The sequence below is a fragment of the Bombina bombina genome, chromosome 5 (assembly GCF_027579735.1).
Source record: "Bombina bombina isolate aBomBom1 chromosome 5, aBomBom1.pri, whole genome shotgun sequence".
In the NCBI taxonomy this organism is placed as follows: Eukaryota; Metazoa; Chordata; class Amphibia; order Anura; family Bombinatoridae; genus Bombina; species Bombina bombina.
In genome coordinates, this window is record NC_069503.1 from 690,098,402 (window position 1) to 690,123,806 (window position 25,405).

The following is a 25,405-nucleotide window of genomic DNA, read 5'->3' on the forward strand; positions in this document are numbered from 1 at the left end:
CGATCGTACTCGATCGGGTTGATTTCCGGCGATGTCTGTCCGCCTGCTCAGAGCAGGCGGACAGGGTTATGGAGCAGCGGTCTTTGTGATAAATATGCTCCAATACCTTTACTTTATTTTGTATGTGTGAGTTTTTTTTATATCAGAGGCACCCACAACATCATGATTACTTTTAGGTTTTTGTGACAAAAAAGCATCAAAAGTCAGACTTATCTACCAAACTGTTTACTTGTCAATTAGCTTTATGAAATAGGCTGTAGTGTATATGAATGTATGCTTCCCTACTGTATTTATATATTGAAAACTGATAGGATGGGTGGGTAATAAGCTCTTTTTTGTGGACATTACAGGAGTCTTCCAGCCAAGGATAACACAGTGAATTTAGTTAAACTAATTTTAAAACTGAGAATACATTTTTTGTCTATCTTATAAATTTAAATTAATCTAGCACACTATAGTGTCCCCTTACTGACTTTTTTATTCAGAACTCAACATATTCAAGTATGGGAATATTAGCTGACCTTGATAAAGTGATCAGTGAAAGAGTTCTACTATTTTGCATCTTTAAAATTGCACCCAGGGGCACAAAGTGCAGTTATTAGTTGTGGTGTCAACCAGCACCCTTTATTAATGTAAAATTCAAATTCAACAGGGTTGATAGACATAAGGCAAAAGTGATTTAAAACCCCCCACAGAAGATGTGTTTTGTCCATAGCTTTGGACTTCATAACTGCTAATGTGGGAAATCATTAACCCTGTGTACTATTTATGTGAAAAAACACAAGAATGCCCTGATTTTAATTTCATTGACAACTTCTACAAAAAAGATTATAACTCACTAAAGTCCGGGCACCCCTGCTATAGAGCAGAGGCAGGGCTCAGACAGGAGCCATACCAGTCCTGCAATGCCCTAATGCAATCTTATATAAATATAATGCTACAACTCTATCACTAAAACATTATAGAAAAATAAATTCCTGCTCCACAGAGTAAAAAAATAAAATAATGCACTACTGTTCAGTTGCACTGTGCTGCTTCCCTAACAACAACAAAAACAGCACACACAATGAGAAATAGCTGACAGAGGCACACACAACTGCACTGTCCAAAAGCTGATGAAAGTAATTAACCATGGCAGAGCTTTGCCTAGTCGCCCTATACTAGGTTAAGTTAGGATTGGACAAATATGTATGACAATTGATGCATGACTTGTTGTCCCTCACATCAATCATGTAGTAATACTCTGTCTGGATGGGACAGGGAAAGTAGTAGACAGTAATGGTCAGACCCCCTGTACATTACTGGAAATGAATGAGCTGATTAATCAAACAATCTCAGCTCTTTCCTCTAAAACGAATGCAACTAACAAACATGTAAAATGTCGCTACTTGGCCATTTTGGCCCCCAGTCCATTTGTCCAGGATTTTGATGAAAATTTGGAGGAATCCATATGCGTTCATATAGATTACACGATTACTGTATACTACTTTTACACTTAGCCAGATGATACAAGTTTATCTTTGCTGTATTTCACACCTAAGTGACCCTCATTATGCTGATTATTTTTTCTAGATGCATTCAACATTGAGCAATTACGTGTTTGTGTAATCGGTGGGGATAGGCCAAGTTTAGAAGAACTTCCAGAAAATTCTCCACCAGAGGCACTAGACATGATGCAACTTTGTTGGAAAGAGAAACCAGAAGAGCGGCCTACTTTTAGAGGTAAATCTCTAAATACTTAAATAATTCTTATAGAAAAGTGGAGGGACCGAAATAAGGAACATCCAAAAGACCAGGTATCAGTACTCAGACCATTTAGAAATATTCACAGGGACAGAAAAGGTAAATGCAAAAAAGTTATTTATGTAGTCTTATATATATATATATATATATATATATATATACAGACAAACATAAATACAAAAACATAGAGACAAACAAAACATATGGGCCCCTCACATAAGAGCATAACTGGCCGGCTTAGAGAGTTTCATATGGTGCACCATAACAATAAATGTTCAGCATAGATAAACATAAGCTGGAAACTTGTAGTGTATTGCACCCTCAACAAGCAGGGAAATGCCCAGGAAATTAACTCCGTTATCAAAACAGACCAAAAGTGTCCACAAGAGCACCAAGGGAAATCAAAAGGGGAGAGTCAGGCAGACCGCCGTTAGCACACAGCCGACTTCACCAATCAGACCGCCGTCAGCACACAGCCAACTCCACTGGTCAGAGATGAAATACCTACCCCTTTAGCGTGATCCTGGTGTCCCAAGGTGAACGGCTCACTCCACTTTAAAAGGGTCACAGAGATACAGCATCTGTTCTGTGGGATCCCCAACACCCTCTGGACTGTATCTCTGTGACCTTTTTGAATAGTCTGAGTGCTTATACCTGGTCTTTTGGATGTTCCTTATTTTGGTCCATCCACTTTTCTATAAGAATTATTTAAGCAATTGTTTCCAGGTAGCACCTGACCAGTGTACTAGATTGTTTTCATTTATTTAAATAATTAATAGATGATCAAACGTTTTCCCTTGTTTTTCTGTATATAAATCTCTAAATAGTTTTACCCACAAAAAAAAAGAAGTGATTTTAATGCATTAAGGGACCTTTACTGGTTATTATTAATGTAAATAGACCACTGAATAAGAGACCTAGAGCAACTTATACTAAGAAATTGTGCACTTTTTAATATGTTTGTTATCTCTTTTCCAGAGTGTGATCAGAAATTAAAGGGACAGTAAACACCAGAATTTTTGTTGTTTAAAAAGGTAGATATTTCCTTTATTACCCATTCCCCAATTTTGCACAACCAACACAGTTATAATAACATACTTTTTACCTCTGTGATTACCTTGTATCTATGGCTCTGCGAACTGCCCCCTTATTTCAGTTCTTTTGACAATCAATGCTTGCTCCTAGGAGCTCAATGTTATCTATATGAAACACATGAACTAACACCCTCTAGTGGTGAAAAACTGTCAAAATGCTTTCAGATTAGAGGTGGCCTTCAAGGTCTAAGAAATTAGCATATGAACCTCCTAGGTTTAGCTTTCAACTAAGAATACCAAGAGAACAAAACAAAATTGGTAATAAAACTAAATTGGAAAGTTGTTTAAAATTACATGCCCTATTTAAATCATGAAAGTTTTTTTTACTTGACTGTCCCTTTAAGAACATTTTACACAAGCTTCAGAAGAAAATTGAAAGTGATGTGACTAAAATGAGTGTACGTAAAAGGCTTTTTCTATAATATGCTTTATTTAGTCGACATTTGTAAAAATAAAAATAAATGTGTAGTTTACTCAGTAGCAAAGATAAAATTGAAAGCTTGTGTTTTCCAACTTTGTTAAAATTTGTGACTGTGTCAGTTTTGACATTTATTGAGTTGCTGATTTGTAATACTGTCCTAAAGTAACTATACTAACAACATTTTAGTCGCAATAAAGGTAATTATATACTAAAACAATATTTTTGTCACAAAAATCACAATATTTAGGGATAGATTACAGGTGGGGCGCTTATTTAACGTGCGCCTGTAAATGTGAAAATGTCCCGTTTACGGACGCACGTTAAATAACCAGCCATTACGAGTGGCTGGTTAATGCTACCACAAGCTCGCGGTAGAACTTTGTGCTCCAAAAATTAGCCAGAGGTCAGAGCACTCGTTAATTTTAAAAATGTCCCCCAATTTCCCCCAAAAGTGTGTAGTGCGTTTATTAATATACTAACTATTGGCATCTTTATTTTTTCAAATAATAACTGCACAAAGCAGATTTAAGGGGTTAAAGCAAGGGGATGTGGGATGTTAGAAAAAAATGGCACTAAAAGGTGCCTTTACATTGCGGTCTATGGGGACTGTAATATTCCTATAAATATATCTGTATATGGTTATATACATATATATTTGTGTGTTAATATGTGTATTTTAAATTTGCTGCCTATCACTGCCCGACTTACCCCCTTTGCTGCACTAGGTTCTCTGCCCCGTGTATCGGCATGAGAACGAGGCTCCTATTGGAGCCTATGGAAGCGCACTATTGGGAGGGCAACGCTTCCCTGCAATGCAAACGCACACATTGCGTGTGCTGTTATTACGAGTGGAGCACACTCCTGAGCCTATTTACCTTCTTTTAAACAAAGGATAGCAAGAGAACAAAGTAAATTAGAAAATAGAGGTAAATTAAATGATCTTGTATGTTGTGTGTCACAAGGTGGTTTTCAGCCCTGTAATAGAATGCATAAATAGCACAGTCTCACCACTGTTAGCGAGAGCGTGCTATTTAACCCCTAAATGCAAAAACACCAGCCAGTGTACAGAGTATGTTAGCTGTGGTTAAGGGGCTAAAAGTGAATTCTATTCACAGTATACACACACACACACATTAAAGGGACACAAAACCCAAATTTGTTCTTTCTTGATTCAGATAGGGCATGCACTTTTAAACAGCTTTCTAATTTTCTTCTATTATCAAATTCTCTTTATTTTGTTGGTATCTTTTGTTGAAAAGCAGGAACATAAGCTCGGGTTTGCAAGAATGCTATCCATTTGCAAGAGCACTAGATGGCAGCACTATTTCCTGCCTTCTACCTTGTAGTGCTCCAGACACCTACCTAGGTATCTCTTATGTAAATAATACCTTGAGAATTAAGTACATTTGATAATAGAAGTAAATTGGAAATGTTTTTCAAATTGTACACTCTGTCTGAATCACTAAATCATTTTCTGGGTTTCATATCACTTTAATATAGTAAGCAAATGTTTTCTATCATGTATATGAAATAGCAGCATCTAAACATATGAAAGTCATGATTTTTCATTCATGATTACTTTTAAAAATAACTTTTCCAATTTACTTCTATTATCACATCTACTTTGTTATCTTGGTATCCTTTGTTGAGATGTAGGTATGTAGGATCAGGAGCATACAAGTGTCTGTAGCACTATGAGCAGTGGAGGCTCCTCCATTTGTGCACTTCCGCACGTGAACCCACAGGCAAGAAGAAAAAAAACTTTTTGCTAAATAAAATATAATTTTTCAAATAGCCCCCTATTGGAAAAATTATATTTTATTTTTACCCCCAAAAATTGAAATCCAGACTTTTTTTTAAAAGAAAGAATTTTTTTTATTGCGTATGTATTTATTTATTTTTTATCCGCATGCGCGGTAGAGAGCCCTATGCCTGTCACACAGTGATCTATTGTGCAGCACTGCACTAGGCATCGCTCCCAGCTCACTTCCTATAGAGGCTTAATCGCACAGGCTGAACTGTGCGAGTGGGACTTCAACCTGTGCTCTGTCTCTGTCTGATACCCTACACCTGACCACGCCGCATACGTCATGGCTCCTCCCCCTCAACGGCGCAAAAATCTCATTGTGGAGATAGCCGTTGAGCGGATAGGAGCTATCTTGAGAGAGCAGAGCTTATTTCAATTTGCTTGAAGTTCAAAATTAGCAGCTGCAGATCTGTCATATATAGACAGATTAAAGAGAGTGGAGGAACTTATTTGGGCAGAATTTTTAGTTTAAAAAAAATTAGCTCCTAGCAAAGCAAGCTTGTTTATTCTGATTCTGAGTTGAGAGAGGCTGAGGGCCACTGCCTGGGGCCCTGGGCCTGGCCTGAACAGTTAGTTAGTGTCAGAGTAGTGTGACAAAAAGAAGTTATTTAATTTAGTTTTACTTTGAAATTTGAATTAGCAGAATTAGTTTTACTTTGAAATTTTAATTAGCAGATATAGTAGATACTTAGACAGATTAGAGTAGACTGTAGTAGGACTAGGGAGTGGAGGCACTTGTGAAGAATTTTTTTTTTTTAAAACAATTATTGAGAGAGAGAGGCTGCCTGAACAATTAGTCAGACAGTGACCAGAAAAGACTTACGGCTAGATTACGAGTTTTGTATTATGAGTAAAAAAGCAGCGTTAAGGCTCATAACGCTGCTTTTTTACTACCACTGCTATTACGAGTCTTGTAGGTACAGCTGTCCCGCACACTTTTTTGGCTGTACCACAAATTAACTTACGCTATTTTGTAAAGTCTTTTTTCAATGGGACTTCCATAGCGCCGGTATTACAAGCTTTTTTTTTGGAGGCCAAAAAGTGAGCGGTACAGCCTATCCCGCAAAAGATTTGTAACGCATTCTAAAGTCAGTAGTTATAAGTTTTATGCTACAAAGCTGTAGCATAAAACTCATAACTAATGTGCTAAAAAGTACACTAACACCCATAAACTACCTATTAACCCCTAAACCGAGGTCCTCCCGCATTGCAAACACTAAAATAAAATTATTAACCCCTAATCTGCCACTCCGGACATCGCCGCCACTAGAATAAACATATTAACCCCTAAACCGCCGCACTCCCGCATCGTAAACACTAGTTAAATATTATTAACCCCTAATCTGCTGTCCCTAACATCGCCACCACCTACCTACATTTATTAACCCCTAATCTGCCGCCCCCAACGTCGCTGCCACTATACTAAATTTATTAACCCCTAAACCTAAGTTTAACCCTAACACTGCCTAACTTAAATATAATTAAAATAAATCTAAAGAAAACTTACTATCATTACCTAAATAATTCCTATTTAAAACTAAATACCTATAAAATAAACCCTAAGCTAGCTACAATATAACTAATAGTTACATTGTAGCTAGCTTATGGTTTATTTTTATATTACATGCAAGTTTGTATTTATTTTAACTAGGTAGAATAGTTACTAAATAGTTATTAACTATTTACTAACTACCTAGGTAAAATAAATACAAATTTACCTGTAAAATAAAACCTAACCTGAGTTACACTAACACCTAACCTTACACTACAATTAAATAAATTACCTAAATTACAAAAACAAAACACTAAAATACACAAAATAAAAAACAAATTACAAGATATTTAAACTAATTACACCTAATCTAATAGCCCTATCAAAATAAAAAAGCCCCCCAAAATAGAAAAAAAAACCTAGCCTAAACTAAACTACCAATAGCCCTTAAAAGGGCCTTTTGCAGGATATTGCCCCAAAGATATCAGTTCTTTTACCTGTAAAAAAATGCAAACAAACCCCAACAGTAAAACCCACCACCCACACAACCGACCCCCCAAATAAAACCCTAACAAAAAAAACTAAGCTCCCCATTGCCCTGAAAAGGGCATTTGGATGGGCATTGCCCTTAAAAGGACATTTAGCTCTATTGCTGCCCAAAGTCCCTAATCTAATACTAAAACCCACCCAATAAACCCTTAAAAAAACCTAACACTAACCCCCGAAGATCCACTTACAGTTTTGAAGACCGGACATCCATTGTCAACGAAGCCGGGAGAAGTCCTCAACGAAGTGGCAAGAAGTCCTCAATGAAGCCAATAGAATGCAAGCTCAATCCTATTGCAATCTTGGATGTCGTCACTTAAAGGAACCTTCTTTCGTCGGGAGTTGTCGGAAGAAGAGGATGCTCCTCGCTGGATGTCTTGAAGATGGACCCGCTCCGCGCCGGATGGATGAAGATAGAAGATGCCGTCTGCATGAAGACTTCTGCTCGTCTGGAGGACCACTTCTCCCGGGCTTGGATGAAGACTTCTCCCGGCTTTGTTGAGGACTTCTCCCGGCTTTGTTGAGGACTTCTCCCGGCTTCGCTGACGATGGATGTCGGCTCTTCAAAACTGTAAGCGGGTCTTCGGGGGTTAGTGTTAGGTTTTTTAAGGGTTTATTGGGTGGGTTTTAGTTTTAGATTAGGGACTTTGGGCAGCAATAGAGCTAAATGCCCTTTTAAGGGCAATGCCCATCCAAATGCCCTTTTCAGGGCAATGGGGAGCTTAGGTTTTTTTAGTTAGGGTTTTATTTAGGAGGTTGGTTGGGTGGTGGGTTTTACTGTTGGGGGTTGTTTGTATTTTTTTTACAGGTAAAAGAGCTGATTTCCTTGGGGCAATGCCCAGTAAAAGGTCCTTTTAAGGGCTATTGGTAGTTTAGTTTAGGCTAGGGTTTTTTTTATTTTGGGGGGGCTTTTTTTTAAATAATATTTTTTTAATATTAGATTAGGTGTAATTAGTTTAAATATTTGATAATTTCTTTTTTATTTTGTGTAATTTAGTGTTTGTTTTTTTGTAATTTAGTTAATTGTATTTAATTAATGTAATTTATTTAATTGCAGTGTAAGGTTAGGTGTTAGTGTAAGACAGGTTAGGTTTTATTTTACAGGTAAATTTGTATTTATTTTAACTAGGTAGTTAGTAAATAGTTAATAACTATTTACTAACAAATCAACCTAGTTAAAATAAATACAAACTTACCTGTAAAATAAAAATAAACCCTAAGATAAACACAATGTAACTATTAGTTATATTGTAGCTAGCTTAGGGTTTATTTTATAGGTAAGTATTTAGTTTTAAATAGGAATTATTTAGGTATTAATTGTAATTTTTATTTAGATTTATTTTAATTATATTAAAGTTAGTGGGTGTTAGGGTTACACTTATGGTTAGGTTTAGTGGTTAATAACTTTAGTATAGTGGCAGCGATTTTGGGGACAGCAGATTAGGGGTTAATAACAGTAATGTAGGTTGCGTCTGTGTTAGGGACAGCAGATTAGGGGTTAATAATATTTAACTAGTGTTTGCGATGTAGGAGTGCGACGGTTTAGGGGTTAATATGTTTATTATAGTTGTGGCGATGTCGGGAGCGGCAGATTAGGGGTTAATAATTTTATTTTAGTGTTTGCGATGCGGGAGGGCCTCGGTTTAGGGGTTAATAGGTAGTTTATCAGTGTTAGTGTACTTTTTAGCACTTTAGTTATGAGTTTTATGTTACGGCTTTGTAACATAAAAGCCATAACTACTGACATTCAGTTTACGGTATGGATCTTGTAGTTATGGGCTGTACCGCTCACTTTTTGGCTGGACAGGCAAACTCGTAATACCGGCGCTATGGAAGTCCCATTGAAAAAGGACTTTTTGAAAGTTGCTGTAGTTACGTTGCGTTACGGCCAAAAAAGTGTGCGTTACAGATATTCCTGCAAAACTCGTAATACCAGTGGTAGTGAAAAAGCAGCATTATGAAGCAAAACTTGTAATCTAGCCGAAAGATTGATAGGGCAAAATTCCTGTTCAACCTAGATTATTTAACATTTCCAAGCACAAAAGTTTCACTTGAACAGGCAGAAAAATACTTTACCAGTTCAGACAGTTTTTTATATTATGTCAGTGTGTTCTCATTTCAGTTTTTAAAAACGGTCAATAAAGATCAACTGCTTTTTGAATATAGACAACTTCTAAGCTGCATGATAAATGTCATCACTGTTTCGAGAAAAGAACATAACATTCATCAGCTGAAAAATCTGTTAAAAATGATTGTGGCACAGTGCAGAAACAAGTATGCTCTTGCCATAAAGTTGCTAACCTTTGTATTAACCATTCCACAAGTGGCTTAGGGACAACTGGTCCCTTTGTAAGACTATATCCCTTTATAGCCAACCTCCCCTTCACCCAACACACCTCTTTTGTTCTCTTCCCCAATAAATACGCAACACCGTTTTAGTGGCAAAAATTAGTAAAGGTCACTTTATTTATATACACATTAGTAATCACCAAATTGTTCTTCAAACGTGGAGGGAGCCTGCGCTCCCCCAGCCAGCCTCTTATGTGCTTAACTTACACCCCACCAAACGCTGCATTGCGCATGTGGACATTTTTTACCGGCTCGCCCGTCGGGTCGTAGGCCTATAGTTCCACTTACGCCCTGTGCGTTACTCGGTCAAACCGTGCACCAATACTGGCCGCAAATTACTGCATCCCCGGGGGGGTTTGCCATTGCCCCAACTGCAGTTACGCCCATTTGGTACGCTACCTGTCAGCTGGGGGTAGCCAGGAATTAACTAACAACTTAATTGCCATTTCATGTCAACCGACTAGCATGACATTTTCGTTTTCACCAATTGGACTCATTGCTCTCTGTGACCGTTTTGACGCTTGGACAACTGCAATAAAAGAAAAACACATGGAAAGATCAATGCCATAATTTGCCTTTCCTAAGGGGATGGGTGGGTGGGGAAAAAAAATTTAAACTGGTACTGCTGCTCGAGGTAACCCCTTATATCTCTTCCTACCCCCCTCTCTCTTGAAAACCTCCCTTGGCCTCTCCCTATTCTTCCCCTCCCCCCTCCTAACCCTCCCTCTGTGGTTTGCAGGCAGCTCCCCCCTCCCTCCCCCCGGGAGTGGGAAGCTGCTGCGTTTACTCGTCCCCACTGTCCCTGGCACTTTGTGCTGTGCTCCCTGCCTATGTGGCACTCCACACCCATAAGTGGCTTAGGGACAACTGGTCCCTTTGTAAGACTATATCCCTTTATAGCCAACCTCCCCTTCGCCCAACACACCTCTTTTGTTCTCTTCCCCAATAAATACGCAACACCGTTTTAGTGGTAAAAATTAGTAAAGGTCACTTTATTTATATACACATCAGTAACGGCAATGAGTCCCCTAATTAAACCCCCCCCTTTAATTTGCGGCGGACTTAACAATTATCACCAAATTGTTCTCCAAACGTGGAGGGAGCCTGCGCTCCCCCAGCCAGCCTCTTATGTGCTTAACTTACACCGCACCAAACGCTGCATTGCGCATGTGGAAATTTTTTACTGGCTCGCCAATCGGGGTCGTAGGCCTATAGTTCCACTTACGCCCTGTGCATTACTCGGTCAAACCATGCACCAATACTGGCCGCAAATTACCGCCACCAATACCAAAACAAAAAGAGGGGACTCTTTTGCCGCTACCTATGCGCTATATTCCTATTCTTGGCTAACCATGACCTCTACTTACCATGTTCTGCAAGGTAATTTTTATGTCTTCCATAAAAATATCTAACCCGCGATCCGATAGGTGTACCCTGTCCGGTCTGTACAGTTCCACACAATCCACCTTTATTCTGCCGTGTGCTGCCCATCCGTGCCTTTTTGGCCTTGCAGTGCCATGATAAATTTTGTAACTGCACTATTTATTCTTTTCCTTGCTCGGAATGCTCCTCTCTGTGACTCTACACCACCCCAAATCTGTCTTGATATTATGGGGGACCAAACTAGTCTAAGATGTTTCCATTTAGTAGTAAGCCACTGTATGTCTGACTTGATGGCTGCAATCAGATCGGTATTCTGCCAATATCCTATGTCATCCCCCCCCAAGTGGATTACTATGGTGTCTGGATCCCCTCACCTTGCCGCTGCTTGGTTAATCGTCTGCGTAAGGTGTTCCCATCTCATGCCTCTCCTCCCTAGCCATCTTATTGACACCTTGCTAAGGTGGAAGCCTAATTGTTGGTAATTATCCTTTGCCACCTTAACTGCCGCCCAGTGTATGTAGGAGTGCCCTATTTTCCATACTCTCACCGCCCTATCGCCTGTACGGAAACAAAGAAGACAATGTGACGTTATTGCTAAGCAATTGTAAACTTCTACGCCTCCTCTATTTGACACTTTGACATTTATTAAAAACACACTTTTTTTTTATGGTCTTACATATGATTTAAAACAGTTAGATCTCCAACTGCCTATCTTCTTAATCTGCTTGTCTGTTGCTCCGCTTAAGGCTGCTGATGTCGCTGCTCCTATTCTAAATGAGTGCGGGTTATACCTGATTGCTTCCCAACCCAGCTTTTGGACTGTTAATTTCAGAATTTGTCTGAATTGAAAAATAGTAACCGGATCCCCCTTGGCATGTGAAAAACAATTGTTTGCCCCCTTTTGTGCGAATAGCAATATAATTGTGCACATTTCTTAGGGAGCACGTTCCCTAATCCATATCTTTGTTAATGGATACCCAGCACCCCTTTCCGTCTGGGTCAGTTTTTGACCTCCTCACGTACACCATAATGGAGTCTTTGTACAATCGTAAATGATTGAAGAATAATCCCCCTTGCTGATCTTTTTTGTTTTTTGCTACTAATTCATTTACTCGGAATGCCCCCGCGAAAGCTAATGAGTATACCGCTCTGAATAATGTAGTTTCGAATTTGTCTTTACAGATATACTTCAATTTTTTTTAAATTAGCGCCAGTCTTTCTTTTGTTATGGGTTCCCTTTGATCTCTTCTAGTGTTACCTTTATCCCACCCTTTCACAACCTTTTTAACCATTAACTGTTTAGTGTGGTCCCTGTGGTCCTGCAGCTGTGAAAAAAATTATACCGTGGCTAGTTTTGCCTTGACTAAGCCTTTTTTGACCCCCTTCCTCTTTTGTGTAACTAGATATTCGCAGAGCGCTGTTAAGGAATTGACCTGCATCCTGTTTTCTGCCAGGAATGCGCCCCATTCCCCCAAGTACCTTGTGTAATTGTTCCAACTCCTAGGGACGAGGGACTGTTTTACCAAATCCCCAAGGATGCTTTCGGATTCACCATCTGCCAAAGATAGAATGGGCAAGCTGTTCTATTTTTTTCTGCATTAGGCGCAACTTTCCAGAACACCTCCCATTTTTTCCTTGATAGCGCATCCGCTAGTATATTTTTTACCCCTGGCACGTGGGCTGCTGTAAATGTGATGTTACTTTGCATGCACCTCAGCACTATTAACTGTAGTAGTTTTATGACTGACTTTGATTTCGAAGCAAGATTGTTAATTGCATGTACCACGCTCATGTTGTCAGTCCAAAATCTCACTCTTTTGTCTCTTAAATGGTGATGCCAAATGTCCACCAAAACCACTATTGGGAAAAGCTCCAAGAGCGTGAGATTTTTTGTTGCTCCAATTTCCACCCAATTTTTTGGCCGTCTTTCTGCGCACCATTTCCCGTGTAAATAGGCCCCAAACCCATGCGCACCTGATGCGTCTGTGAATAAATGTATGCCCTGATTGGAGAGGAGTCCAGTTTGCCAAATTCTAACTCAGTTAAACTGTGAAATAAATTTTGCCCACATTTGTATGTCTTCCCTCATCTTGTCAGTCAGTTCTATCTTGCTTCTTGGGCTATTAATTCCTGCTGTAGCCTGTTCCAAACGTCTATTGAAAATTCTGCCCATGGGAATAACCTTACATGTAAAGTTTAGGAGCCCTAGCAAAGCCTGCATTTCCCTGAGTGTTGTGTACCTCAATGCGCCTGCCTTAATTAATTGAATACCCAACTTTGCCAACTTATCTCGTGGGAGGCTGCATTTTGCCTCCAGCGTATCTATTTTTATACCCAGGAATGTAAGGGAGGTAACTGGTCCCTCTGTCTTTTCTTGTGCTATTGGGACCCCTAATTGCTTAAGCAGCGATTGTAGCTGGGTAATTAAAAATATGCACTGCTTTGTTCCTGTTTCTCCTGCAATCAAATAATCGTTCAAATAGTGTGCTATACTCCTTAACCCCGTTCTCTCTACCAAAGTGTTGTGTATAAATGAGCTGAATTCTTCGAAGTATGCACAGGATATTGCGCACCCCATAGGCAGACACCGGTCATAGAGATAATGCCCCTGAAATTTGATTCCCATCAGTCTATAGCTCTGCAGGTGTAAAGGTAACAGTCTAAATGCCGCTTCTATGTCTATTTTGCCCAATTCTGCGCCTGCTCCTAAATTTTTAATCATTTGGACTGCATGGTCAAAGGAGTGGTACTTTAGTGAACATAACTGTTCATCTATGGCGTCATTTACTGACGTTCCTTTGGGCGCAGACAAATGCTGAATGAGTCTAAATTTCCCTTGCTCTTTCTTTGGCACTACCTCCACCGGTGAAATTACCATATTGCGTAATGGTGGTTTGTTAAAGGGGCCTGCTACCCTCCCCAACTTAATCTCTTTTTTAAGTTTATCTTTCACGACATCAGGGTACTGGTAAGCTGATATTAAGTTCCGGGGTTTCCCTGTTTTTATCTCCTCTTGCGTTGGTATACGGAAGCCATTTGTAAATGACTCTGTCAAAAAGGTGTCTCTTTCTGTGTTTTTGTAGGTTCTCAGTAGGTTTACAATTATTGGGATATGGAGCGGGGTGTAACATTGGATGGGGTTAATTAGTTTGTGATTGGTTGGCTCCCCTGGGCTGAAAGGGCCTCCTAGCATTTCTATTACAGTCTGCTCCTGGGTGAATCCCCTTACAATATCTGCATGCATGTTTAAAGTTGCAATTTTCTCTGTCACATTTTTTGTCATTATATGCCCGTCGTGTTGTTTCCCCCGTTGTTACCGTAATAACCCCCTTTCTGCCTATTGTTACTGTCCGGTTTGACTAGTCTAGTCCACATGTCCAGTTTCTTCCTGCCAAAATATTTATTGGTAGCCTTTCCTAGTTTTTTCCTGAATTCAGTATCGTAATCCCTCCATACCTGACCCCCAATTGTTGTGTTGTGCATATATCTAGCCAGGCTCTCCCCTTGTGTTGGTCTATCTATCAAGTAGCATGCGGCATATATTAAGAAACCCTTCATCCATTGCACTATGTCTTTCCTAGGTGGGTCTTTTCTTTTCTGCAATCTCTCATCTTTTTTATCCTTATCCTTCACCGCATCCTTGGTTAATTGGAACACTTCAATGTACCTCCCCATCCTTGCTTTTCTAATTGTTTTCTGTTTCAAATGATCCCATAAATGGTCGAGTTCGCATGGTATACCTGCTCTATCTGCGGGGTTAGCAAGGCCCCCTTCTACTTCCCCTTGGTAGCTATGTGTTATTGGGGTGTTATTAGCGTATGCATCTGGTGTTCCCCGCCGTTTGGTTATTGAGACCTTCCTGGTGTTCTCTCTCATTTTTTTAAGTAACTTAAGTATTCTGTCACATTTGGACCTGTTGTCCCCTACCCCATCTGAATCGGAATTAGAACTTTCTGATCCCGAGCCCGATGATGAATTTAAAGCACTTATATCACACAAATCATTATACTCACTCAGGCCTTTGGTAGCGTCCGTCTGATCTCCCTGTATCCTCTCTTGACTTCTTCCTTCCGCGATGTGTTGCGCCTTTGGCTCCCCTCCTGCGGTCGCGAAACGTACTTGCGCCATTTTCGGAGCAATCCATTTCCTGTGGTGGCTGCCGTAGTGCTGAGAAGAGGGGTGGAGTGGGGAAACATATGGGGGGTATGGTGGGCCCTAGGGGGCGGGGGAGGGAAGGAATGGGGGAGGCTGGCTTCCCAGGCGGGGGTAGACCAGGTCGGGGAGAGGGGGGGGTGCCCCCCTGGCCTGGGGGGACTGAGGGACCTATGAGAAGGGAGGGGACATAGCCGGCTAGGGGAGGGCCTGCCTGACCCCTGTTTATAATCCAGGTCCTTATGTATTTTTTTTCCAGGGGGGGTGCTGACCTGGAGGGATACCCCTGCTCTAATTAGGGGGGGAGGGAGGATGAACGGCGGGATAGAAGGGGGAAGGGGGGGGGGAGGTTGAGAGGAAGCATTCCACTGGAGCTATTAGCAAGGTCCCCTGACCCTATGTAGCGGCCCTTTCCCCGGGATTGGGTCCTGGTGAGGCCTGGGGATTTTCCCCTACTATTGTTCGCCTGCGCGACCGGAAGCGATGCCCCACTTCGCTTCCGGTGCCGCTTGGGAGGCGATTGGTGACCGGTGGGTCCCACTACCTCCAAGCCTGCTCGTCGTTTAGGGGAGGGAGCGGAGGTCCAAAAACCAGACGTGACGACCAAGGTCGCTTCCGGTTATGCGTCTGGGAGGGTGGGGATTCTGGAGGATCGGCCATGATGGTGGAGCAGGCCCTAAGCCCCACCGGAGCTGAGCAGAGTGGATGAGGGTGGCGTGGGGTGGAGCAGCGGCGGGGGGATGCGACTGAGGTGGAGGGGCTAAACAGGAGCAGGGGGAGCCTGAGAGGGATGAACAGGGGGAGGATGATGCGGGGGAGGATGATGCAGGGGAGGATGATGAAGACCGGGCAGGAAAGCGGGAAGCAGAGCGGCAGGGACTGCTATGAGGGGAAGGACAGGGAGGAAGAGAATGCAGGGTGGGATTGGATCGAGGATACTCAGGAGGAAGTGAAGATGTAGGAGGTGATTTTTGGGCCCTAACACTATACTTAACTTCAGATATCTTCTTTTTTCTAGGTAGCCGGATGGTCACAACGCTGTCCTGCAGTCTTCTTGGGGGAATCTGCTTCCTTCTGTGTCGATCCATGATGCCTCAGTCTCCACGAATGACCCGGTCCGACCCTGCAATGAAACAAAAAAATTGTGAAACTGGTGCTGCTGCTTGAGGTAAGCCCTTATATCTCTTCCTACCCCCCTCTCTCTTGAAAACCTCCCTTGGCCTATCCCTATTCTTCCCCTCCCCCCTCCTAACCCTCCCTCTGTGGTTTGCAGGCAGATCCCCCCTCCCTCCCCCCAGGGAGTGGGAAGCTGCTGCGTTTACTCGTCCCCACTGTCCCTGGCACTTACTGTGCTCCCTGCCTATGTGGCACTCCACACCCAGTATCTGAAGCAGTATGCAAGAGTTGGGGAACAACAATTACCAGAGTAATGGCAAGCCAGGAGCAAGTGATGGGAGCTGGGATGAAATCGGCACAACTGATCAAAGAACATTCATCATTTTAAATGGTCCCCCATCTGGATACAAAGGAACACGTACATTTCTAAAATCAGCCATCCTAAGCAAATATGGTCCATCATACTACAGACACTTTAAATCTGCATCTTGTAAAAGAAATTCAGAAAATGTGACATCAAAAGTTGTATGTAAAATTTGTGATGGTTCATGTGAATGTTTATCATGTTTTACATAAGTCATATATTAAAAATTTGTGATGCGCTACATGTGAATGTTTTGTTTTAAAAAGTCACACGTTAAATTTATGATGCTACATGTGAATTATGTTTTGTTTTTTTAAGTCCCATGTAAAATTTGTGATGCAGCTGCTACATGTAAGTGTTTACCATGTTTATAAGTTGTATGAAAGATTTCTGATGTTACATTACATGTGAAAGTTTACGTTTTAAAAAAAAAATTGTTTATTTTGTTCTAAATAAATAATGTTTATGAACGATAACGATTTAACCTTTTAACGCCGTTATGCCGTTCTATTCCATCATAATTACACTGGGCTTTAGAGCCGTTATGACGGAATACAACGTCATAGCCAACAGCTGTCCTGAAGCCTTCTGCGCTTCCTGGATTTGATCGCTGGTCTGGAGGGTGTTCCTAGGGTTATAGGGACGCCCCCCAGCCCCAATCCAATAATTGAAATCTTGTGATCGTGTGCACCATCGCGTGATTTCAATTTGTCTACATCGGAACAGTTGTTCCGATGTAGACACTTTAACCCTGGCAGGAAAGGGTTACAGCTAATTTTTATTTCAAAATGACCTGCAGAAAATTTTTTACTAAAAAAACTCTCATCGCAGAAAGTAAAAAAAAGTTCTGCTTCTGGGATGAGAGGTGGAAAGATGTTTAGTTTTACAAGTATGTTTTTTAAATAATTGAGGGGTTTCTGACTGAAAATTAGCAATAAAGATATTCATTTTATTGTCCATTTTCCTCATAAAGAACTCCATAGAGGCCGTAATATTCTGTAAAGAGGGGTCAGAATTAGCTGGATTATTCTCCTCATGAGACATCTTGAGATCACAGAAAAAATGGCAAAATTAAAATAAAATCAAAATGTTTAAAATATAATACATTTTGGGTAAATACATTTTTTTAATAAAGCAGCACAACAGTATGAAAGGCTTGAATAAACGTTGTCTATAATCTGTGAAGACAGAGAAACAGTGACACACAGAGGTAGAAATTAAATATTGCTTTAGAAATGACAGGAGAAAAAATTAACTTACAATGTTGCAAATAGAAGATATATGTAAAGGACTGAGGGCATGATTAAGTCCTGAGAGAAACCGGAATATTAAATAATACAGCCGAAACTGTTTAGACACCACCTGGAGGAAGGAATTGCACTTCACTGCCAAAAGACGTCAAGAATACAAATGAAGGAGGCGGGAAAGGTGGAGGAACAAAATGGCGTCGGAAGATGCACCGCACCACACCACAAATGAGAGGAGGAACCCGGTTGAAAGAAAAATACCCGGTCGAGTCAATAGCAGTTATGCAAGTAAGAAGAATAAGAAGTGACATAAGGGACACAAAAAGGACAAAAAGGGAACATATAATTCCCACAAATCAAAGAGATAGAGAAACGGCTGGAAAAATATAGTAAAAGGGAATAAATAAAATAAAATAATAAGAGAAATAAACTTTGAATAAAAAAGAGAAACTAAAATATATGATAACATTTAATATATAAAATAAAATGATACTTTATTAGGGAGACAATGCCAGGTACTTATCTTTTCACAGCAGCAAAAAGAAAGAGGAGACATTGGTGCGCTCTGGACTGTTTATGGACACTAAGAGGATGCTGATTGGCTGATATCATCTTCTACATCCATGGCTTTGTACTTATTGGTTCTTTTGTTTTCTCTATTGTTTCACTTGTTTTATGTTTACTAATGTTAACACTGTATACTTTAAAAAGCTGTCAGAGCAGTAAATTGAAAGTAATGTAAAATATGAGTCTCTGGTCTTGTAATAAAATTGAGGTCATTAGCAAGTATGTTTCCTGTCCCTCTCATTCACAGACCTTAACCTCTGCCTATCACACACATATAATGCAATTATTAAATCTTTTTAAATGATTTAACTTGACTTTTCCACTCATTCTCACAAGAGCATATGAAATATTAAAAGCATTATTCTACTTCATATAAAATACAGGATTTCAGAAACCGACTATATTTACAGCAAATACAAATGAAAATATATTTATTTTTTAGGTTTTCTTTCAACTGGTCTGCTTATCTTATATGACAAGTATATTCTTTTATTGCAAACTTTTTCTAAGTGTTTCCTACCCACTCTCCTTGTATTCTCAGGTCCCTATCACCAGGGCACTAATCCAGATTCCAACATCTTTAAATGGACATTCTGGTCAAAATTTAAATGCACATAGCTGAATTACATCTTTAAATAGAAACATATTTGCAATATACATGTATTAGTAAAAACGCTTCTAGTAAAAGTTATCACTGCTTTCTCTGCATGTGAAGCATTGCTAGATATTCTCAGTGCACCAGAATTTTAAATACTACAGCTGATCAGTGCGTAAGTGGGGCTTGTATCAAGTCAGCAATTGACAAATTGAGTCACTACCAGATGGTGCAAGCACCTTAGGCTCTCTGAGCAAGTGCTGGGTTTGAAATGCTGCTGCATGGTGCATACTTAAATACACTTTTGAAACAGCTATAGCTTTTATTAGAAGAATTTTTGATAATACATTTATATTACTAAAATGCTTCTATTCAAAACTGAAATGCATCCACATAGATTCCAATTTTGGAGGGAATATCCCTTTAATATGAAAACACTGTAGGATAGGAAATAGACCTAAACATAATAAATCAATTTAGTCCCTTCAGTGTAGAGGACACAAGGACATCTTCTGCACTATGCTTACATGCATGATGACATTAGTAATAAAAGACCCTGCATCAGCAAGGAATTCCTTGCTATTCAAGCTGAAGGTGCTTTGAAAGAACATATTTTTGCAACCAGATCACATGCAGGTGATTGCTATAAAAAAAAATTCTGAGGGGAATGGGCTTTAATAGATGTTAAATTATTATTTTTTATTAAATAGTAGTAGTATAAACTACACAGCCCATGAGCCTAGATTCTGATATAGAGAATAACCCACAAAAGCGTGGAACCCTTTTTAAAACCATAGTTTCCCTTTTATCATGTTCCCTTGGAGTAACAGTAATCTGTAAAAAAAAAGGGTTCCACGCCTTTGTGTGTTATGCTCTATATAGCACAATCTATGGTCATGGGCTGTGTAGTGCATTTAATGGAATACACCTGATGTTTAAACATAATTTAAGCACATATGTATTGTTCAGCTATGTGTTCAGTTCTATCAATAGAAAAAAATGGTAAATCAAATTCCTGGGCAAAGGATAAAATAAATGAAGGATCTGCCAGTGTTTGGGCCTTTCTGTGGCTCACACTAGACTATATGACAGCAGCGTTTTGAGCCCTAAGTGCTACCTCAGGGATGCTGTCACTTTCGCCGCTTTTGTCCAGAAATCCAAGTTGAGGAAAGCAGCTCACAATTCGACATGGCATTGGCAGCTTCTCCTGTGACATTAGCAAGTCATCTAGAGTCGAGATAGGAAATTCTCCTCCCTGCCCAGTCCAGGCTGCACAGGCATATACGGCTCCTACATCTCAGTACTAGTCTTGCTGTGTTGCGGATCTCCCGAGCGCCCCAGGCCACGCCTCTTACAGTGAGTAAAGCGCATCATAGCAAGGCGAAGGGAAGCTTGTTGTTACTGCAGACAGTTACTGTGGTAACATGTTTTTTCTATATCCGTAATAGGCGCCATCTGCTGGAAACACGTGTAACAATAACAACAGAAAACGGATTGTAGCCTGTCTGTAACATGACAGCTGCTGCTGCAAAAAAAAAAAAAAAAACGCTTTTGCTAATACCTGAACCAACTCCTAATCCCCAATTACCAGCTGTGCCTGTAAAATACTGGCTGGGTAGCCTCCCGCCCAGCCATGGCCCCACCACATACGCTCCCATCCACCCTCTCTGCTGACTGATCCTTCGTTATGGCCAGGTATATTTGTCCTTGCGCAGTCTCTACTGCACATAACAGCTTCGGACAAACATACCTGGCCTTTTATTATAGAGGATAAGAGCTAAATGAACAGGCGCTAAACACTGCTTCTATAAAGTTCTAAAGACACATGCACACTTTTGCTATGAGCCTACGTTTGTTTACTCTTCAACAAAGGATACCATAAGAACAAAGGAAATGTGATACATTAAATTGTATTTTTTTTTTTAAATTAATCCACTATCTAGACGGGGACAAAAAGTCCCTTTAAAGGTGTTTGAATTATTTAGGAAACAAGAACTCACTGCTGCTATTTAACATGTTCCTGATATTAAAAAAAATAACACAGAAAATGTAATTTGATATACAATTAAAGGGACAGTCAACACCAGACACAACTTAATCCCATACCTTAGATCCAAAAAAGAAGATGCGTCTGCACCGCATCCCATGTTCAATACCTCTAACATTATATGTGTAATCAGCCAAAGCACATACAGTTTTATCCTCCAGATAGTAACTTTCATTTTAAAGGCATCCAATCCTCAGTTGGATTCTTTACACGCGTTCACGGTGATTTGCAGCTGTACTTTCTATTTCTGCTGGTGAGCAGACATAAATTGTAATGCGCATTAGCAAAGAAACAGCGTCACCGTGAATGAGCATGGAATTTAATAGAGAAGAAGACGGAGGAGGGGGAGGAGTTTGTGTGCCATATCTACACGATAAAACTGTATGTGCTTTGGATGATTACACATATAACGTTAGAGGTATTGAACATGGGATGCGGTGCAGACGCATCTTCTTTTTTGGATCTAAGGTATGGGATTAAGTTGTGTCGGGTGTTGACTGTCCCTTTAATTTAGGAGTGATCACATAATTTGCTATTTCTGCAAAATTAATTTATCTTCTAAAAGTGCTTTGTCTCCTGGGCACTTCACAGAAACAAACAAAAAATAATTTTTTTGTACACAATAAGCAAAGAAAAATACTTAAATATGTTCTGATAAATCTGAGATCACAAATTACATTCCTATTGATTTGAGTCTCCAAACCTTCTACTTCCTGGACTCGGAGCTCTCTGCGCCATGTGATCACTGCAGTCATGTGACTGTTGTGACATCGCAGGTTCTTCAGCTGGAAAGGAACTAGCTGATATACTTATGAGTTATGGCGTTGAGCTGTGTCTCTGTGGCAGTGCGTCCAATTCCTCAGTTGCTGCACCGGTCATGGCTCCCTCGTGCATTTACTTACTGGTAATAAAAACATGCTAACATAACCATTATAATTTCCATACTTCCATACCTGAGATGGAGCAGTGTGCACTTAATTCTAAAACTATTTTGTGCATATGAAAGAACACTGTTTAAGCATAACAAATGGTTGTTCTGTATGCAGAAAGGTTAGTTTGAAACTGTTTATTTTGATTTAACAAGTATAAGAACATATTTGTGCTATACAGGTCTGTGACTGTTAGATTGAGGTTGCCTGGCTCATTATCAAAATTTCCAGCTTTATTGGTATAAATACAATGACATACCCCACAAAAGTATTTGCTTTTCGTTTTCCTCTTAGTTTAGCATTCTAAATTATTTTCTCAGCCATATCTCATTATTTTCCTACAAAAATTGACGTGGGGGTTCAGATGAGGGCTACCAACAATGCTGCAATGTTTGTGTCTCCAGGAACAAAAAGGGGAGCCATATTTTGGGGTGTAAAGTCCCTGTTTTCCCCATAGACTTTCCCCAGCCAGCCAGCTCAGCTCACCTACATGGATACATTGTATCAAACCCTCAGCCTACAGGTTTTTATACATTTGTAACTGTTTACTGTACACAGACACTTAAAGCAGCCCTCTCGTAACAACTGTACAAACTGCTGAGGAAATAATGTGCACACAGCCTTAAAGGGCAGGATAGCACCTGGTCACACAGTCTTAAAGGGACAGACAAAAAACCACACAGCCTTGAAAGGGTCAACTAGCACCACACGCACACAGTCTTAAAGGGAGAGATTGCAGTAATGTTCATGCAGCGCAACCTTAAAAGGCAGTTCGACACCTGCGCAAAGAGCCTTAAAGGGACAGATCAACGTAATGTGCACACAGTGCAACCTTAAAGGGCAGCTCGACACCTGCGCACAGAGCCTTAAAGGGACAGATCACCGTAACGTACACGCAGCGCAACCTTAAAGGGCAGCTCGACACCTGCGCACAGAGCCATAAAGGGACAGATCACCGTAATGTGGACGCAGCGCAACCTTAAAGGGAAGCTTGACACCTGCGCACAGAGCCTTAAAGGGACAGATCACCATAATGTGCATGCAGCGCAACCTTAAAGGGCAGCTCGACACCTGCGCACAGAGACTTAAAGGGACAGATCACCGTAATGTGGACGCAGCGCCACCTTTAAGGGCAGCTCGACACCTGCACACACAGCCTTAAAGGGACAGATCACCGTAATGTGGACGCAGCGCAATCTTAAAGGGCAGCTCCACACCTGCGCACACAGCCTTAAAGGGACAGATCACCATAATGTTGACGCAGCGCCACCTTTAAGGGCAGCTTGACACCTGCGCACACAGCCTTAAAGGGACAGATCACCCTAATGTGCACGCAGTGCAACCTTAAAGGGCAGCTCGACACCTTCTCACAGTCTTAAAGGGGCAGGAAAACGCAACCTTTTAGTGAGTTTACACGCACAGTTTTAAAGGGAGCGATAGTATGCATCCCCATGTGATGCACGCAGCCTTAAAGGGACGCTCTGTCTTAACGGGACAGTGGCACGTGCACGCACAAAAAGCACTCTCAGCCTTTAAAAGAACAACTTGCACTACACGCATACAGCCTAAAGGGGACAGATCACCGTAATGTTCATGCAGCGCAACCTTAAAGGGCAGCTCGGCACCTGCGTACACAGTCTTTAAGGTACAGGCACACACAACCTTTAGTGGTTAAACGCACACAGTTTTAAAGGGAGTGATAGTATGCATCCAAACGCAAAGCACACCGCCTTAAAGGGACGCTCTGTCTTAAAGGGGCAGGGGCACGTGCACAGCCTTTAAAAAGGACAACTTGCACCATAACCACACAGTGTTAAAGGAACAGCTCACACCATGCACAACTAGCGCAGCCTTAAAGGGCTGCTCACCGCCTGCTCACAGTCTTAAAGGGGCAGGCACACACAACCTTTAGTGGGTAAAGTCACACCACACGCACACAATCTTAAAGGGAGCGATAACAGTATACATCCGCACGCAATGCACACAGCCTTAAAGGAACATCTCACACCATGCACAGTCTTTAAGGGGCAGGCACACAGGCTTTTAAGCACACCCAAATGCACACAGCCTTAAAGGGGCACCCAGTATTAAAGTGACAGACACAAACGCAGACTTTAAAGGGGGAGCTCACACCAAACACACACAGCTTTAATGACACAGGTGCACAAACACAGCACACACAGCCTTAACAGCACAGATCACATTACGCTTGCACAGTCTTAAAGGCACACCCACATGTAGTCTTACAGGGACAGATCACATCATGCACAAAAACATACTTGGCACTTAGCACACACAGCCGTGACGTTAAGGGACAGCTCACACTATACTGCACACTGTGTTAATGGTACAGGCACACAAACAGTGCACACATCATAAAAGGAACAGCTCACACCATATGCACACAAACTTAACTCCTTCACTACCGAGACTTTCAGAGAAAAATTTGCCCAAAATACCGGATAATTTTTAGCATTTTTGCTATCACTCCATTTAAACAGAAAAAAAGCCTTGTGTTTTTTTATTTACCTGTCAAAACTATATTTATATTTTTAAGTAGACAACCTAAAGTATTTATCTAGGCCCATTCTGGTATATTTCATGCCACCATTTCACCGCCAAATGCGGTCAAATTAAAATAAATGTTCATTTTTTCACAAACGTTGTGTTTCTCACTGCAATTATTTACAAACAGCTTGTGCAATCATAGCACAAATGGTTATTAAAAGTTTCTCTGGGGGGCGGAGCTAGCCATTACCGAGTGCGGACGCACTTCAGCAGAGCTCCTGCTACATTTATCAAATTTTGGGGTAAAATATACCTAATGCCTCCTCAAATACATAACAGTTTCATGGAGATGGGACCCAACACTACCCACAACATTTGTAGCTGAGAAGTTTGGCTCCGGAGTGTGGATTAGCGGAGCTCGCCTTACCAGGATCTGTCCGCATCGGGACCAAGGTTTGTCGCCCTCCTAGCAGTGATCTCAGCTGTAAACTCTAGAGTGATATCTGGTCTTGAGGCGGACAGATACCCTGCGATACAGCAGCGGGAAGCTACAGCAGGGACTTACTCACGACAAGAAGGTTGCCATCTTACCTGCCAACCAAAGCTAAGCAGGCCTACTCTCAGAGGTGCAGCCCACAGATCCCCTTGCTCACATACTGACTCATCCCCAACTAACATATAGCTAGTGCCTTCTTTTGAATGATTTGTCTACTCGTATGGATCGGCACTATACGATTTGCAGGGATGTACTGCGGCCTGGAAACCACGTGTCTTTGGAAACCTTGCCATTTGAAACTCAACACGCTCCTCAACACGCACACAGGATCAAGCCTGATAATGGCGTAGCTTATAAAGTGGAAAAGGAGATAGCTGCTGAGTCGCATCAGCCTAATTACACTATGGAGGTACTCATGGATATGAAGGAAACTCCAGTATTAGCCGACATATGTTCTCCAGATCAATCAAGCAGCACATCTGGATTACCAGTGCTACCCCAGGACATTTTTGTATCAGATACGCAGACTGCAGTAATCTTAATTTTCAG

At 40.9% G+C, this 25,405-nt stretch overlaps 1 protein-coding gene across 3 annotated transcripts in view; it reads left to right on the forward strand.

Moving 5' to 3' along the window:
- Window positions 1-21,192: 21,192 nt before the first annotated feature.
- The window catches only part of LOC128660711 (valacyclovir hydrolase-like), a 122,930-nt gene continuing 118,717 nt past the window's right edge, over window positions 21,193-25,405 (forward strand). For 2 of the 3 annotated variants that reach the window (XM_053714671.1, XM_053714673.1), the window contains exon 1: window positions 21,693-21,827. In XM_053714671.1, coding sequence (XP_053570646.1) covers window positions 21,742-21,827 — 86 coding nt within the window. In that variant the 5' untranslated portion in view covers window positions 21,693-21,741. Of the gene's footprint in view, window positions 21,392-21,692; window positions 21,828-25,405 lie in introns of those variants that run through there. The other variant, XM_053714672.1, reaches the window with a different exon arrangement.